This window comes from Epinephelus moara, chromosome 5 (assembly GCF_006386435.1).
Source record: "Epinephelus moara isolate mb chromosome 5, YSFRI_EMoa_1.0, whole genome shotgun sequence".
Lineage (NCBI taxonomy): Eukaryota > Metazoa > Chordata > Actinopteri > Perciformes > Serranidae > Epinephelus > Epinephelus moara.
In genome coordinates, this window is record NC_065510.1 from 33,672,606 (window position 1) to 33,691,241 (window position 18,636).

Here is an 18,636-nt window from a genome sequence, read left to right on the forward strand (position 1 = left end):
TAAGGTAAGACAACACGTTTACATGTCGTTTTCTATATGTTCTCTGACATTTATCCTAACGATATGAGGCGGTCTTTGTGGAGAAAAAGCTCGTTTAGTGGACTAACTTTGCACTGGAAAGGATGCCCATTCAATTAAGTTTTAACAGGTCTGACGCTACGACTGTATCTCGGCTAACGGCTAACATGCTAACTATTATTTCTATGTCACTAGTGACTTGAAACAAATTTAGGACGATAGGAGACGGGCTGAAATAAACCGAAATTTCCCTTTAATATAGGATACTTACTTGCGCTGGTGTGGAAATAAACCGAAATTTCCCTTTAATATAGGATACTTACTTGCGCTGGTGTGGTTAACAGAGGTTTGACTCCTCACCTGCTGTATAGAGACACCTGGGGCCTGGCGGTACGAATTTGTGTTTTTCGTGGAGGCATGACCCGCTCCACTCTCCCTCTGATTGGCTAGTACTCTTTGCCTTCATAAGTTGGATTGGTTAGGTTTAGGCAAGAGGTGTGAGATTGGTTAGGTGCCGGACTGTCAGGGTAGACCAATCAGAGGCAGGATGGCAAATTCGCAATACATTTAGACTCTGTGCGAAGGTCATGAGGAGAAATACCTACAAGCTACGAACATTTAGCAAGTTAAAAAAATGGTAACATGTTTGTTTAGGTTGTAAATAGCTACGGTGGCGTGCACGGCGAAGTATATCGGTCGCAAAAATCTTCGCTCGAGTTACCTATCCCTTTAACAAAACAACGGTGGGCGTAATCATGACTATCTCTGTGTAAAGCAAAAAAAAAAAAAACCTGACGTTGTCGGCAGGATTCGAACCTGCGCGGGGAGACCCCAATGGATTTCTAGTCCATCGCCTTAACCACTCGGCCACGACAACGTTGCTTTCCATAAAGAGCAGATGACGTTATGAATCAAATCATATTGTCGTAACTTTGACACAAATCATCGTGACTTTATCTCCTGATTAAGTTACCGTAGTAAGAAGTGTGAGAGTTTGGGCATCTGTGCCGGCTAAACAGTAGCCCTGGTTGTGTGCTGTGTATTGGTGAAGTAGCTGGCCGATTAAGAAACGCAAACACATGCAAAGATGACTGTCACATATTAACAGTTCATCAATTCAAACCAGAGGGTGATATAAAGACAGGAGCAGAGAGTTAGTGCAGCCTACACTGTCACACTGGGTGATAGTAAAGGTTTGATGAGCAGGAGCTCAGCATCACTCCTCAGTTCAATTAACTACACTGACTGAAAATGGAGCCAGATCCCTGGTGATGAATAAAAACTCATTTTAAAGTCATACAAAATGAATTTGTTAGTGAAAGTCTATTTCAGATTTTTAGGCATTTAAAGAATAAAAGAAATGTGCGCTACTAACTTTTTACGATGGCTTATTTATGTTCGTGTAACATAGCTCATGTCGGACGTATGCTTATCTTCTCGCCTGGCTTTGCTGTGACGACGATGGCGACATGGCCGAAAATTAACGATGGTGTTTCAGTGAATACACTCGACCCACCTGTGATTAAAGCCACCCACCGGGACCAGACAGCACTAATAAAGTACTATTGGCAGAAAGCGTTTGCATGGATAACTAATTTTATGAACTAGCACGGCAATTGCGTCTATTGTAGAATAGTGGGTCACGTGACCTCGCATCCATTTAGGCCTCCTAGTGTCAAGTTAGAGGATAATAACCTCAACTTCCGGTGTGTTACAGTAAACTCATTTAAGCGAAATAACATTTAAAGTTGATATTTTTGATTTCTAGACGACCACCTTGAAAATAAATAATAAGTATTACGGTTTTAACGTTTATATCGCGCCCTGTACACCACAGTATTTGATAACTGTTTGTATTTTTTAAATTTTCGCTTTGATTTTACTTTGAAGGTGTGGACGCCTTACTTCTGGTACAACTACTGGTATCCGTGGTTAGCTTGACGCAGGTTTGGGGCCTGCTGTGTTTTCAACGGAGGGAGAGCTGTGAAGAAAAATGGCGTCTGCAGGCGACCCAGAGCGGGACACCGGCCATTCAGTTTGAGCTTTCCGCCCTGAAATTGAGACCGGGGCTTGGTGGAGACTTATCGGGAAGCGTCACTGGACCTGTTAGTTTCCTTCTTCCCCGCTTTTCTCCGGTGTGTGTGGCTTTTTCAGGCACCGAGATTGAAGCGGAACAGAAGAGACTCTCTCCCACAATGAGGGGGAGAAGAGGAAGGCCGCCCAAACAAGCAGCTGTGATGCGGGAAGGTTCACCCGGGCCAGTCCGCGGCTCTCGGGGCAGCAGGAGTAGAGGGATGCGTGGACGGGGAAGGGGCAGAGGACGCGGCCGGGGACGGGGAGGAAGTGGCGGTGTTTGCGGCACTGGTTCTGCGGAGGTGGATACAGAAATCTCCGGCCGAGAGAACTTTCATTCGTCCCGGGGCCGCAGGAAAGTTGGAGCCTCCACCACGGCGGCGGCCGCGGCATCGCGGGGCAGAGGAGGGAGAGGGAGAGGCAGGGGGTCGAGAGGCAGCCGCGGCGGTAGAGGCGGAGTGAGGCGGCGGCCTCAAACCAAGGTGGTCTACGACGACAACAGCGACGAGGAGGATGATAATTTAAGCTACAGGTCAGACGAAGATGAACTCCTGAACGACAACCCTTCGTCGGATCTTGAAGAAGAGGAGGCCTTGGGAAACGACTCTGACTATCTGGAGGAACTACCAGATGATGATGATGCCAGCTACTGTACCGAGAGTAGTTTTAGGAGCCACAGCACGCTCGGTAGCACCCCAGGTACGTTGGTTTGCAAGTGCACGCACTTTTGCACCGCAGGTTTGCATAACTTAAAGTGTGTGTTTTATTTTTTAGCTCAGTACAGAAACCAAGCCGCATTGTTCAAAATGGAGCTTGCACTCAGAAACAGGCCTTTGTTTACCGTGTGCTCTGCTTGCCACTGGTTTACAGGTCTGCCCCACGCTTCACCCGGCTCCCGTGTTTCGGACTTTTTGTCTCATCAGCACATTTTTGTTGTCATTTTATAATGAATAATTTATTCGTGCTTTTTCCCCCCGTGCGCGCCATATTTAACGTGTCTACATACACACATAGAAACAGGATATATGAACTGTATTTGTCACTTTCCATTCATTCCATTCATTCAACATCTCTACTTGTGAAAGTACAGTATAGTACGTGCAGTTTGTACTATGTAGACTACGCGCCATCAAAACACGCAGTTTGTAAACACAGTTTCACACTGCCATCAGATTAATAGTGCATAGGTCTACTTTTTCTAAGGCTGTAGTACTGTCAGATATATAATCTCATTTTGTCACGCAGTCATTTAGATCACTTGGACCTTTGCACCTTGTTCATCTCTGTTTCTGAAGACACATTTTTGTTGCATACTGCCACTACATGAGTTTGACAGGCCTTTGTTTTGAGGAGAGGCGCTCTTTTTTTGCACTTGTTGCAAACATCAACTCGTTACAATATTGCGTGGTGCACCGTTACCATAGTAACCACCGTGTTTACCAGGTGAGCAAATTAGAGCCATCACGGCCCCACTCATGGACAGTCATGTTTATAAAGTGGTGTCTGCAAAAATCTATTGACATCACACCTGCTATGTAAAGCAATGCACTGGAAGCAGTGTGCCAGCTACTGGAGGTAATTCTACATAGGATTAGAAAAATTGTGAAAGGGTGATCCAGCATTTCAGTATCTGTTCAGCAGAAAAGGTCAACCCTTTTTGATATCTCTGTTGTATCAGACTTGCCCTTTCTTGTTGGGATGCAATTTCCTTTGAAACAAAAATGTTCTTTGGAAAGAAACATTAAAGTGTGGGTTGTATTTCCTGATTTATTCACTCTATAACACCTCGCTACATTCTGATCAGGCTTAGATGCCATTTAAGTGGTCCAGGGATTACTCGCATACCTCTCAACTTCCAATGGCCACTCCGGCTGCTGTTTATAAAGACATGTGAACATGGCAGCATTGTGCAGCCAAGTGTGAGGGGTCTTTCGTAAGACCAGTGGGCTAGACATTGCTGTGCTTTCACTGCCATTGACATGCATACACCCATATACATGCTGTTTTCAAACACATTGCACACCCACACACATGCCACTTCTACACATTATCCCTGTGTTTGATGCAGAATAATGCACCAGCGATGGTCAGCCCCTGTTTGACCCATTCACACAAGACTGCTGTCACAGGTTAATCCCTGGATGTCACCATTTGTAACGCAGCCAGTTCTGCCACTTCAGTCCCATCACTGTCTCAGTTTACACATCAATGCTAAACCACAGAATTATACTAGAGCTAATACAAATATATTTGCAAAGCAGTTATCGACATCCAGTTCATCAGCGGTTGCTGCAGTGTTTGCATGGAACATACAGCATGGCAGACAGTGTGGATAAGGTGGTGTAAATTTATTGGATTTGTTGATTTGGTCTCCTTGTGAAAAGTTTGTGCAGCACTGTATAATAATGCCACAGTATCTTTGAGACTGAGAGGAGCACATGAGGAGGCTAGAGGAGCACACCAATCTACTATAAGTGGGTGTGATTAGTGAATAGTATTAGTATACTAATCCTACAATGATTAAAGAAATGCTTCTTCACCCTGTTATAACAACACCGAGCAGTGTCAGGAGAGCATTCAGCCCTGGTAAGGAGCAGGGTCACGGGGCCAGGTTGAGTGACCTGCACTGACCCATTCACATAAAAATACAAATGCAGGCTTATTTCAGGTAACTGTGTTCAGAAATGGTTAATATACATAGACATCAGAGGTAATATGCAGGTACAGTGCATAAGCTGCACCATCTGCATTAATTACACAGTTGACAAAAGGCAGGCTTACAAATCCAGTGGGAGCATTTAGCTTATTGTCTTGGGACAAGTATGTGCATGTCTACCTTTTATACTGTGACTTCTCCTGTGTCACGCTGTAATAGAAATAACGTCATTCACATTAAGACTAGCTTGTGATTCCCGTCAGTATTGGGCAATTTATGTGTCACATATATTTGAAATCGATTGGGTGTTGGCATCCAAATTCTATTGGTACACTGTTATTGTGTACATTTTATTAGAACCAAATTTGGATTATTGGTGGCACTTTGAGATTCCTCTTGGGGATCCCCATGTGACACCAGACAAAGTGAAGCAAGGAATCTAGCCGTATTGCCGATCTGCCCAGCTGTATCCTCCTTTACAAGTGCAAAATCAGAGAGTGCGAGTCAAGGAGGTGTCAAGGATGCTAAAAAGTCTAGACTTTAGGTTGCATTGAATAATGGAAAAGGTTTATACAGTAGCTCAGTCCTTTGTGGTACACAATGCACCTGATGAAAATGCCCACAGCTGCCATGTTTAAACATGTTGTGTTCAATGGTCCTTTTATTAATATGCCACCCTTTTCTCACTCCTGGCTCTTTTCCTCTCACTTCTTGCAGGCCGGAGAAAGAATCGGGCATTGCGACCGCAGTCTCCCATTCTTGAGGCAAAGGACATTCCTCCCCTGGAGCTTCCCAAGTCCTCTGAGGACCTCCAGATTCCTACCTCACAGCTCCTCAATGTATCTGCCATCTACGAAGTCCTCCGCAACTTTGGCTCGGTGCTGCGGCTCTCCCCGTTTCGCTTTGAGGATTTCTGTGCCGCGGTGGCCAGCCAGGAGCAGTGCACACTGCTGGCAGAGACCCACATCTCCCTGCTCAAAGCTATTCTCAGAGAGGAGGACACTTCCAACACCACATTTGGTCCCACTGACGTGAAGGATTCTGTCAACTCAACTCTGTATTTTGTGGATGGTATGACCTGGCCGGAGGTGGTGCGGGCGTACTGTGAGAGCGACCCGGAGTACAGGCACATTCTGCCTTTCCAGGAGAACGAGGATTATCCGTATGAACCGTTGGAGAGCAAAATCAAAGTTCTCCAGTTTTTGGTGGACCAGTTCCTGGCGACCAACATTGCCCGGGAGGAGCTAATGTCGGAAGGTGTGGTTGCCTACGACGACCACTGCAGAGTGTGCCATCGCCTTGGTGACCTGCTGTGTTGTGAGACATGTTCAGCCGTTTACCATCTGGAGTGTGTGAAGCCGCCTTTGCAGGAAGTGCCGGAAGACGAGTGGCAGTGTGAGGTGTGTGTGGCACACAAGGTACCTGGCGTGGCGGACTGCATCCCAGAAGTGCAGAAGAGCAAACCATTTATTCGACAACTGCCAGTCGGTTATGACCGACATCACCGAAAATACTGGTTCCTTAACCGCCGCGTTGTTGTGTAAGTTCATCATGTTTCATTTATGTACCAAAGTTATTGCAAACGATTCGACCTTAGAGGTGTCAGTGTGAGTGACTTATTGTTGATACAGTTTTGAACACTGATAACATGCCATTTTGTATTTAAAACAATTATTACTCTAAGTTCCTGAAATATTCAAAAAATCCTGAAACAATTGGTGAGGACTGAGTGTGTACAACATGTTTATTTGATATTTATTCAACCATCTTGGTCTCTCAGATTGTTTTTCCCCCAAGAGTCCTCGCTCAAGTAGCTGCGTATTACAGTACACAACCAACTCACACCTTTGCCCAAATTGCCATGATTTCATATTGTCAGAGAGTATTTGGCTGCAGGAGTAATTAATAGAAAAGTGTCCTTTAAAGCAGTTTAATTAGCTCTAAGGCAGTGAGTGTCCACAGTTGTCACATAATTCTGCATCACAGAAAGTGTTTGTGAATGTCACAATCCATCTGCATGTAGAGTTAAAAACAACACCATGAAGAACAGAGTTATGGCCAGTAATTCTGTAATTACGTTTCTGCACACTCATGTACTGTAATTTATGATACAGTATATACTGTAGCTGCTGTCTATGCAGCTGATGTACCACAGTATTTGTGGGTCAGTTTACTTTGTCCCAGCCACTAATGAGCACGTGTTCAACCTGCATCCGAACCCCGCGCCATTCCTGAGAGAATTAGAGCCAAGATGAAATGAAAATGCCCTTTAACCCTTGGAGATCACATTCCCCGATCATCTTAACAGTATATCCTTAAATCATGTCTCCTCTTGTAAAACAAAACATGACGTGTTTATGTAAGCCAGTGCCAACCAAGATCAACCCATACCATCAATCAATTTTCAACTGTTAGAGGAACAGAGCCATTCATTAGTTAGCTTGCTAGCAACAGCATGGCATGTCACTGTGTCTTCATGGTTATGGGCCTGCTGGCTGGAATTTATTCACTTTAAGGAAAGTGGCATCAGTTGCAGCTCCAGATTATTATACGGAAGGCATTTTACAGTGTACTGCATCAGCAACTAGTGTTACATGGAGCTCACAATGGACTGCATCTTTCTCTCTCCCTGACTGATACTACTATCCTGTCCCTTAACACCACTGGGGCCTCTCTATTAGGACAAGACCACTTTTCAACAATCAGATCATATCCTCCTAACGTTATACCCCGCCTGCCTATCCCGTGTCGCTCGGATACAAGTCACGATACTGAAGCTAGATACTCTTGAACTGCCATTTCATCCGGACTTTACATTAAATTTCTAATCTCAAATAGTTGTCCGGTGTTCAAAGCCAGGCACGTTCAACCTGAGTTAAACCCAGGTCAGCAGAGGGGTCATGAGTGACCTGCATTGACACATTAGAATTGACTGTTTGCATTTGAAAAGCCAGTAGTTAGAAAAGCAAACGTGCATACCTAAGATTTGTTTAATGAGAATATTGTTGCAGAACACTACAGGTCTAAAGCCTGGGAAATCTCCCAGTGAACAACCTCCATATGCCATGTGTTAAACCACGATGTAGCTGCAGGAATGTGCAAAGAACACCACATTGTAGCACTGCTGTACTTTTATTCCCAGAGGAAAAAAACATTGAGTGCTGCTTAGGTGCAAAGTAAAACATGCCACAAACTTAGGGCCTCACATATGAGTACAGATCTGCATGGCTGTTAGACATACTGTTTAATAAAGCAAAATAATTGCACCCATCCATAGGATTTAACATAACTTGACCATCAGCAGTATTGGGCCCATACGTTAGCAAATTATCTTGGTATTGAGCAGTCACAGATGGTGTGTGTGTGCTGGGTCAGCAGCAGCAGAAGGCCTGCTACATAAACCATAAAAGAGCATGGATCACCTAAACAGTAAGATTTAAAAGGGTAGGTGGCCCGAGGTTTGTCGCTGCTGCATTTCAGCCCCTATCTTTTTTTTTCTGCTTCGTCCTGCTCTCCAAATTGGTCCCCAGCAGGTGCTGCGTTACCGATCTTCACAGAGGCTGTATGTGTTTGTATACAAGTAGTGTGCACAGAGGAAAGTTTGTGTGACTGGATGTACGTGCAATGAATGATGTGCACAGAAGTAAAGTGTATGTGTGTGCACGTGCCTCCAGTGAGGTCCTGGAAGGATGCTGAATAGACACTGCTGATACACAGCCTCAGTGTGCAGTGCCTCGGCATGGACCATGCTGAGCAAAAAGCTGTCAGATATTCCTCTCTGTTGCTGCTGATACACAAACTCTAAGTCTAAAATGCGAAAAAATGTCCTTTTCAATATTTCTTGTTGTGGTGGGCTTTGCAGAAGATTAGGCTTCCTGCTAATCAGTACAGTTCACCCTCAGTATCCCACAGGTACGCACATTTTCATTGGAAACTCAGGGAGAGCGGATTATTTCACAGACTATCGGAAATTCTCAGTTTTTTAATAATTTAGATTAATATTAAATTCATTTACATAGATGAGTAGGGCCAGGCAACCATTTAGTAGAAAGCAGACCACACTGTACTCTAGTATTTAGTTTTAGAAAGCTCAGTCTAAATGTGGGTCGTCAAACGATTCATTTTTTTAAATCACTGAATTTCAACAGATAATCGTAATTAACCACATGTTTAAAATTGCATTATTTTGCATTTCAAAACAGTTTTGAAGTTCATATCAACAAGGTAAAGCGATTCCTACCAGAGTGTCTTGATTTGGAATTAACTGAATGCAAAGAAATTTACTTTCGGTTTCAGTTTAGTTGCATGCTGTGATTCATATAAGTCATGTATACATGAAACTATTGTTCCCCCCGACTGTGAGGCATATGACTGGTCACAGTATGCCAACCTGAGGATGTCCCTGAATCTTCCATGATGTTGGCTGGTCTGCAGTCAGTTGCCACCCATTTAGCAAGCTCTGTAGTTATGTTCTTTAATGTAGTTTCATCCACAGGTCTGTGGCAATTTGCACACTCCAAAATAGTGCTTTGCCAGCTTTGGCGATACGGTTGCCTGCTGATGTGAGTCTGATTAGCTGCACCTCGAAAGTATTTCGGTGATGTTTTAATTTTGTTTTACACAAGATGCATATTACCTTTTGACTTGTCAACAGAACCTACTCGGAGTTGTATAGTGAGCCATTCAAAACTGCAAAGGTGTCGATATTTTCCATCACTGTGGCAGCTTGACTACAAGTAAGAGTGTGTTGAAGGGACAAAATAGCAGCACATGTTTAACGTGATTAAAAATTTAAATTATGCAGTATGTTTAGTATGTTAATCGCAACATGATTAAAGTGTTAACACTCCCCCCATTCCATTACATAAAATACGCCTCCCTGTCATTTTTCATACTGACGAGTGAGTCTGGCGAAGTGAGATGAGGAACACATTGAAATCACAGTGTAGTAGACCGTTTGGATGCGTGCAAGTTCTTTAATGGACTTATTGTTCTGCATTTTCCAACGACACCTTGCATGTTTTGCTCAGCTGTTCACACCTGCTTATATTATTTTGGTTGTGTAATGGATGTGTTGTTCCTCGTCTATGACATGAATATGACAGCATTGTATCACCAAAAAAGATGGGAATAGGTATCAACATTTTTTGTGAGGTCCACTGTTTTGATTTGCGACAGGGTGGTGCAGTGGTTAGCATTGTCGCCTTAAGGCAAGAGGGTTCTGGATTTTGTTCTGTGTTGGGTTTTAGTGTTCTCCCTGTGTCAGGGTTTTCTCCTAGTTCTCTGGCTTCCTCTCATGATCCAGTGATAAGAATTATGGGTTGTTTGGTGACTTTAAATTGCCTATAGGTATGAATGTGAGTGTGAAGGGTTGTTTGTCTGTATGCCTCAGACCTGTGATAGTCTGGCGACCTGTTCAGGGTGTTCCCACCCCTCGCCCAGTGTCAGCTGGGATAGGCTCCAGCCCCGCTGCGACCCTGAATAGGATAAGCGGTTATGGATAATGAATGACTATGTTGATGATAATCAATCAAGCAGGCTACCCATAAAAATTAACGTTTACAGGGGATGGATCTGCCAGACTAAATGACAGCCTAGTACCTGGTACACTTCAAAAAGTAATTGCCGCCATGACAAATGTCACGTTGCCTCTAATTAACGTATAGCTCATTTATATTCACAAGTTTATCTGTCAAAGACAATACACTTGAATTGAAATCAATGTGATGTAAACATTTAGATTTAGACAATTGGATATTCTGCAGTTCAGTTTGAAAAGTCAAACAAATGTATGACATGATAAAAGACAAACAAATGGCATTAAACACATGAAGCCACATAACAGCATATGTTTTACAGTTTTGTCACTGTTGAGTCTCCTAATTTTTTCCCCTCCCGTCTCCTCTCTCATGTCTCCCCTACAGTGAGGAGGATGGTGAGCAGGAGGACAAAGCCATCTGGTACTACAGTACCAAGGTAAATGCAGCTCATCATTTTCTCTTACTGGGGCTGTATCCTCCTCACACAATAAAACTGAATTATTTAGTTTCAAAGGACTCTTGTTACTCTTCTTAATTTCTTACATACTGTGGTTACAATCCTGCTTTTTCTTTAATGAGCAAAATACATCCAAACATTCCCTGTTTTTTGGCAGTGTGGCTGTCACATCTTGTGCTGCACTTGCTGAGCTCTCCCTTAACTCTGCTCGTCCCAGGTCCAGCTAGCTGAGCTCATAGATGGTTTGGATAAGGAATACTGGGAGGCCGACCTGTATGCAGCGCTCGAGGAGATCAGGGACGAGGTGCACGCCCATATGGACATCACTGAGGACCTAACCAACAAGGCCCGTGGCAGCAACAAGTGTTTCCTCACTGCTGCAAATGGTAAAGAGTTCTTCATTCTTACTCGATTAGAATTTCCAGAGAAGCTGAAATGCTTTTTGCCACTGAGTTTAATCATCAAATCAGCGGAAAGGGGATTTTTTCCCCCCTTTCTCTGTCTTCCCACTCCTCTGCCTACTTTCCCCCCAATACTCATGAATGCCACCCAGTCATAGATGGCTGGGCCATAGGAATCAACCCAGCTATTATGTAACCTTACTCTGATCCCAATTTGGCCAGAATCCAGCACTTGAGCTTCCTTTCAGTCCCTCGTCCATTCCTCTGTGTCTGTGGGGTGTCCACATGATCCATGTGTGTAAATACTTAAGATACACAAGTTAATAATTGGTCAGGAGTCAGCCCCTCATTAATTTGGGCCTGCTCTTGTTACCCACACCAAGGAGGTTATGTTTTTGCCAGCGTTGGTCTGTTTGTTTGTCTGCAAAATAACTCAAAAAGTTATGAACGGATTTTGATGAAAGGTGGATAATGGGACAAGGAACAGATGATAAAATTTTGGTGGTGATCGGTTGAAGCAAAGTGGATAAAATAATAAATTACAGCCTCAGCAGCAATTCCAATTTCTAGAGACGGTGAACATAGCGCCATCTGGTGGCTGGAAAGCACTTCTTGTTCTACTTGCTAAATATTGTTGTAATTCTAAAGTTGAAATTAATGTTCTGTGTTGTAAAAAAGAAAGTGAAAAATACAAAAAACATTATATTCTGTGTTGGTACAAAATAAAAACGAAATAAATACACCACAGTGTCTCCATGGTGAAGGCATATATAACCTAATAATGATAGTGATGCAAATAACCTGATTGTGATGCAGGCTACAAAATCTGATGCAGAGGGGGAGGGAATATCACTTACTTGGCCGAGGTCTGCGCTCTCTGAGTGCTTTTCTAGTTAGAATATTTGGCAACTGTTTCCCCAATTAAACCATATTGAACCAGATTGCTTTAAAAATGATAATATGTTAAATAATAAGTTCTATAATGTGGAAAGCAGATATAGACTTCTAAATTCTATTTCTACTGTTTATAAGCTCAGTTTTTATATAGAGTTTCCGTATGAGTGTCACATATAAATGTGAGATATTTCGTCCAGCTTGGTGACAAGTGTGACGCTGAAGATATATTCTGCCATCCAGTGTTATTATATTTCTGTATATGCGGTTAGGGGAACTGTAGGTTTCAGTCCTGCCCCTACATTTGTAAGCCAGCAGTGATGAAGCAAAAGGAAACGGTAAACATACAAGCTGGTGTTTCCTGTTTTGTGTATCACTACAAGACAACCCTCAACATTTGCATACAGTAATATTTGATCTGATTGATGCCCGATTTCCTTTTTGGACGAGGCAGACTGAATACTGGCAGATAATGATGTCCAGCATATTAAACATACACAAGTCAACCACAGAATGTCTCGTCAATGCTGTTGTGCCACACAGACACACACAGTGTTGTCTGCGTAAGTTACAAAATACAGATCAGAGTCAACTGGGATTTTTTTGGTGTTTCCTTGTTTCCTGAGAATTTCAATTTCAGGATTGGAAGTTTTTCTGTTTCCTTTGTGCTGTCCTGCTCACATTGTTCTTGATGATTAAATGTAGGCTATAATAGGATAATGAACTTAATGTCTGTAACTTTAACATGCTTCCCTCCATCCCTGCTATGTTCATTTTTTTTTTTTTAATACAAGTTTCCCATGAGTGCAGATGGTGGTTGTGGTGTAGTGGTGCTACCAATGAGTCATACTCGACTGTATCAATGACCTAACATGCTGCTTATCTCTCAATATGTGACTATCATGCTGCTACACATATTAACGCTGTAATGATTAGTCTAAAACAAAGCAGGATGCCATTGTGATTAAGCCCTTATTAGAATCCTGTAAAGAGTTTGCTGCTTCTGCCATTTGTGAAGTCTAACCAAAGAAGTCTGTGGGAAAGTAATTCCGTGTCTTGTCCTAGTTTTGGGGTTGAAGTATAAAGTTCAAGCACATCATAATGTGGCTTCCAAAACACTTACTCTTTGTCTGTTAGATTTCATGTTGGTTAAGTTCCAATTGCTGATATCCTGCACTGAGTTTTAGTCTGAGGTTGTTGTTCTACTTTACCTCCACAACTTGAATCTGCTTAATTCACACCTTTCTGGCTTCTTATGTGTACTTTGTGATTTATTCATCATTATACCTGTTTCTTTGAGTGTATTATTATGGGCATTTTGACACATTTCATTAGAAAAGCTGTATGGAAAGGGCAACTTTTGATATAACTTCCTCAGCTGCGCAAAAAAAGATTTTATGGTGGTAGCCTTTGTTGAATAAGAGTTGATAAATGGGATATGGAAACACCTTTGCCGAATTAGTTCTGATGTAGCAAACATTAAACACACACAACTGATCAACTGTTTCCACTATCTGCCCTAACATTCCCATAAAATCATAATTTGTCTTTATTTCCAAACGTGGCCAATACTAGCTGACATGAAAGAACAGTTAAAACTTGCCCAGTTGAAACAAAGTCCTAATGACTTCTTCCTTTTTTTCTTGCTTCAAGGCGACTTGTTTTGTGTCTGGCTCGCGACCCTTTCCCCCTTTTCTCTGTTTCCTGTTTGGTTACTGCTGTATGTACAATGTAGCCTATACCTTTAACTTCTGACAGAACCACGCTTTGTGCAGCCGAATTTATTTGCTCCAAACCAGTTGATGGAAACGTGCCTAATGAGCATTTATTTTTACCAACATTTCAAGTTGGCTTGACAATAGAAACGAAATACGTCTACTGTTGAATAACATTTTAAACTGATTTAATTTCCTCTACGTTTTGTGTACTAAGTCTTGTAAAGGGTGTTCTCAGTATGTTCTGTATCATTTTGATGGATTACTTTGTTTGCTTTGTTGTTGAGTTGAGTGTGATTTCATGATAATCACACACTATTTATTGCCTCAGCCTTTAATTTCTTTTGTCTCAAAACTATTGTCTTCTGTTTACACCATCTTCTTTCTTTCAGAGGAAATCCTGGAGCGGTTGCGGGCTAAGAAGGAGGAGGAGCTGGAGGAGGTGAAGAGACGGGCAGCTGAAGAGGCCCAGAAAGCACGGCTGGAGAGGGAGAAGAAGGAAGTGGACGTGGAGAAGGAAGATGAAGAGGCTAAATTGAGGGACGAGGGTCAACAGGAGAACAAGGTCAAAGATCTGACAGAGGAGGAGGAGACAAAAGAAGAGGCCACGGAAGAGAAGAAGGATGGTGGAGGTATTTTTGATGTTTATATTTCACAAACTGATGAACACAATGAAATTTGTAGCCCACAGTAATGATAATAGCTACATAACGTTGTTAATTGTGACCGAAAAGCTGTTCCTCTGGGTCTCAGTGCTTCCGCTCTGTTCTGTTTTTGAGCCTTGGAGAAAAGGACATAATCACAGTAGTGTAATTAGTTATTGATTTAAGAATCAATTTTGTTGTTATTTGGCTCTCAGACCTATTAGAAATGCTGTGCTCAAGACTCAAGCGATGAGTTTGGCACTCACAAAGCACACATTTTAATTTATATCTGTGTCCTGCTGGATTTGTATTATCCAGTGCAATAAAGAGGCCCTATACAGAATAAGACGTTTATTGCATGGGCAGCAGAGCAGAAAGCTGACATCTCTGGTAAGCTTTGGTAGGCTGATTGGCCTTGAGATACTAGTGAATATAAATGTCTATATGAATTTCCAAAAGCACATGATTGCATTCTTCTAATAGCTAATGTAAGTTTAGATAAATGTTTACCCAACTGATGATGAATGATTTGATGATTTGATCACATTTGTCAGCCCCAACCATCACTGCTTCTCTCCATTGTCTCCAAGTTATGTATGCATTATAAAATCCACAATACTTACAACATTGCTGCTGTTCATCTGTAGTTGTTGAAGCTCCACCCACTGGCCAAGAAGGCAGTAGTGACAGTAGCATCTCAGACGGACCTATACCTCCAGCAACCTCTGCCCCGACACAAAGCATCACCACCGCCACGAGCTATAGCCTGGCCTCTGAGGCTCCAAAGCCCCTGGCCTCCACCGTAGAGCCTCTGATACAGGGATGTTCCCATATGGAGGTCTCTAGCAACAAAGAAGGTATACAAGGACGTCTCAGGGTGAAGTTGACCTCATTAAGATCTTTCTGGCGATCTGCTTTTCTGCCACAGTCTGCAGCTTCACAGAATTGTGTGGTGAATCTCGTATCAGTGACTTGTTTGTTCAGCCTTATACCCCCAGTGCTTTGGCGTTCCTCCTGACCATTTCTCAGCCTGCCTCTTTGCATGTGGCTCTCATTCCATCTGCTGGCTTTTGTGTTCAGTTGTCCAATTTTTTATTTCTTGAAACCCGGGTTCAGCCTTGGAACACTTTCAGCCTTTTGCGCTTGAACTTCCTCATGCTCTCTTTTTCTCTAAAGAGCTGAGAAGCTGATTGCATCAATTGATTTTCAATCAGGCGGCATTGTCAGCACACTCGGCATGACTAGAACCGAGCCTCAGTCAACTGGGGACAACATTTACGTTGCCTGGTGTAGTAATTCTTATAAAAAGCTTTTCTTTTGCTGCTTGCTTGAAATCTGAACCTCTGATTAGATAGCTGTCTGTTTTAGGGGTGGGAAACATATTGATACGGGAATATATCATGTTACTTCCTCTTGCAATATGTTATCGATACGGAGCCAAATATTGATCTTTATTATTAAATCCTGCAGACACTCTAAAGGGATTCCCCAGCCAATTCGACTTACTAGAGTCACTACTTTGTGATTCCTTGTGGTGGCGCTTATCAAATTAAGCTGGTAAAGTGAACGGAGGTTAACTAACTTGTGGGAAAGAAGAAGAAAGTGACGGGGGGGGGGGGGNTAAAGGGGGGGGAAGAAGAAGAGAGGGGGGGGGGGGGGGGGGGGGGGGGCGTAAAGTGGGTTAAAACAAAACAGAAAGGCTCTGTCATCTTTCAAGTCCAAAGTCTGGGCTCACTTTGATTTTTACAACACAGCTGAGACGCTGCAATATGCAATAACTGTCTGGGGAAAGTAAAGTACACAGGCAACACGACAAACATGCTTCGCCACCAGAGCTGTCATCCTGATCTTGTCATGGAGAAAATGGCTAATGCGACCACAACTGTATGTCAGCCCAAGATGAAGAGGCACTAAGGCGAGAGTCTATGCAGTTTCTTGTACATTGTGTCATTTCAGTTTTTAAATGCAGTTAACAAAAAGATAATTCTTCAGTTTGACCTTTTTAGGGCTATTCTTTCGTCTTCAATTGCACAGACATCGTGATGTATCACAGATGATTGTGTTGCAATGTATCAAGTATCGCAGAATGTCTGCATCATGATACCATCGTTATTGGGGACAACGTATTGTGACAGTATCGTGAATCACTCTGTGATTACTCTGTGGCATGTCATCACAAATATTTGACTATTTGTTCTTTTTTCTCCATATAGAGTTTGAACAGATGTTTATGGTGGCAGTGACCTTCTCGTAATATAGTAAACAAGCCAAGTTAGCCCTCTGAGCTAATGCGTGCTAACTATGCTAACGACGAATTGATCACAAATGTGCAACAACACTTTTTTGCCAACAAAAAGTATATATGAAATAAAAGCCAGAGACTGTATTGTATTAGGTTTCTGTGAGCTGTAAATTCACTACTTTTAAGCAGAGGGCAGAAGATCTCGCAGCATCTTACTCAGACCCACCCTGTGTCTGCGTCCGCAATGGCGTGTACTGGAGAGGGTCGTGAAAACGAGGAGCACTCACCCTGCAGCCTGGGGAATCTGGGGGCCGATTAGTTCCTGGAAGTACACTGACTGACAGGTTTCTTTTTTTTAAAAAAAATGACCCACCCCTATTCTGTTTAGCTAGTGCCGTTGTTGAAAAAGTGATGATCTGCACACATTCATCTTTAATAGTTACAAAGCATGACCATCATTGTTGTGGTCAGTGTACTTATGTATGCACAAGCCTTGATGGAGCCTTGCCTAGTCACACTTTGCTTTCAAGTGACCCATCCCTCCATGTGCACTGGTTTTGTGATGCATGCATTACGCATGACTTCTCAGTAGAGGGAGCCACAGCCTTGACTATTTATGAACTGTCTCGTGAAAGTTTCTGTCTTCATCAAGACTGAGTTTGCACATTTACAGAATCTCCTCTTTATTTGTCATGGTTAACAGCTTTGATGCAACAATGTCTCTTGTTTTTTTCTACTTGAATCATTTCAGCCCAAGCTAACACCTCTAGCTTGCTGCAACACCTAAATGCACTTTAAAAGATGTCTCAGATGATGACTGATGACAGCAAGAACTTCACAGTCCAGATGAAGCTAGTCTTGTAACAGTCAGTCTTCTTTTTGATTTTCTGTCTGTGTAGCAGAAAATGCATCATCAGATTCTGTCCCTGTCAGTGGAGATGGCGTCCCCAGCCTGAGCCAGCCCTCCCAGGCCAGCGAGGAGAACAGTAACAGCAGCATGGGAGCTGCGGTCCCTCCTAGAGGTCCTGAACCTCCAGACCTGGCTGACAAGTCCTCGCAGTCATCCCTGGCCAGTCTTGATGACACAGGTCTGACAAACAATAACACATAATTGCATCTTGTTTTGCTATAATATCATGAATATCTTCTACAGCAATGTATATTACACTGTTGAAAACTTAACTCAGCTGTACTCAGGTCTCTCCAGTAAAGGAGATAATTCGTCTTCCAAACTTCCTGATTAAATAAAGGTTATAAAATCAACCATGCAAGCTAAAAATGATCTCAGGCCTTAAACCAAGGCCTTAAACCAGACAAGCGGCACAATTTACGTGGTACTTTTCTCTGTATGAGAAAACCAGTGCAGGCATATTACAATTATATTAATGTAACCATTGAGATATGGCTTTCAGTGATCATTGCACTCATACAGCTTAGTTCAAATAGAGTTTTCAGCTGTGTAAGACTTGGCTTGTTCTGTCTTTGATTGAATCTGGCTTTGTGATTTCAGGGGACAGTAAAGATGGGGCCAACGGTGAGACCGGTCTCAGCAGTAAGAAGTCCGCAGCCACTCGCATGGTGACCCGGCTAAGGAACCCGGACAGCAAGCTTAGCCAGATGAAGAACCAGCAGGTGGCTGCTGCTGTTCATGAAGCCAACAAGGGCTTCAAAGAGGGAAAAGAGGTGAGAAGAACCATAGATGATGATGATTTTGTACTGTCAAACAATAAAGGAAAAATGCCCGCTTAGGTTTCTAACACAGGTGCACAGAGCTGGGAGAATTGGAGATTTACCTGACAATCTCTGGGCTATTTAACATTGTCCCTAACTTACTTGTTACCCAGTAAAACATCTTTTAGTGTCAGGACTCTGAAGGTGATAAGCAAGAGTAAGTAATTATTTGATTCAGAGTAGCTGGTTGCATTGAGTTGTACATTGTTTTATGGACGGTAATATGAAGTTTGTTGTGGTGAGTCAGTCACTTAATGACTCATGT

General features: G+C 42.8%; 1 protein-coding gene and 1 non-coding gene across 8 annotated transcripts in view; one reads left to right on the forward strand and one right to left on the reverse strand.

The window, feature by feature from the left end:
- Positions 1-813: 813 nt before the first annotated feature.
- trnas-aga (transfer RNA serine (anticodon AGA)) lies at positions 814-895 on the reverse strand. The gene has a single exon. It is a non-coding gene; the product is annotated as a tRNA-Ser (tRNA).
- A 1,099-nt stretch (positions 896-1,994) lies between these two features.
- LOC126389719 (nucleosome-remodeling factor subunit BPTF-like) overlaps positions 1,995-18,636 on the forward strand; it is a 55,551-nt gene continuing 38,909 nt past the window's right edge. For 4 of the 7 annotated variants that reach the window (XR_007569893.1, XM_050043535.1, XM_050043537.1 and 1 more), the window contains exons 1-8: positions 1,995-2,790; positions 5,465-6,287; positions 10,672-10,723; positions 10,962-11,130; positions 14,147-14,386; positions 15,046-15,255; positions 17,540-17,728; positions 18,151-18,323. Coding sequence is in view for 6 of the 7 variants with exons in the window: in XM_050043535.1 (XP_049899492.1) it covers positions 2,214-2,790; positions 5,465-6,287; positions 10,672-10,723; positions 10,962-11,130; positions 14,147-14,386; positions 15,046-15,255; positions 17,540-17,728; positions 18,151-18,323 (2,433 nt within the window). In the remaining variant the exon portion in view is untranslated. The remainder of the gene's footprint in view (positions 2,791-5,464; positions 6,288-10,671; positions 10,724-10,961; positions 11,131-14,146; positions 14,387-15,045; positions 15,256-17,539; positions 17,729-18,150; positions 18,324-18,636) is intronic. The other 3 variants (XM_050043536.1, XM_050043539.1, XM_050043540.1) reach the window with 3 other exon arrangements.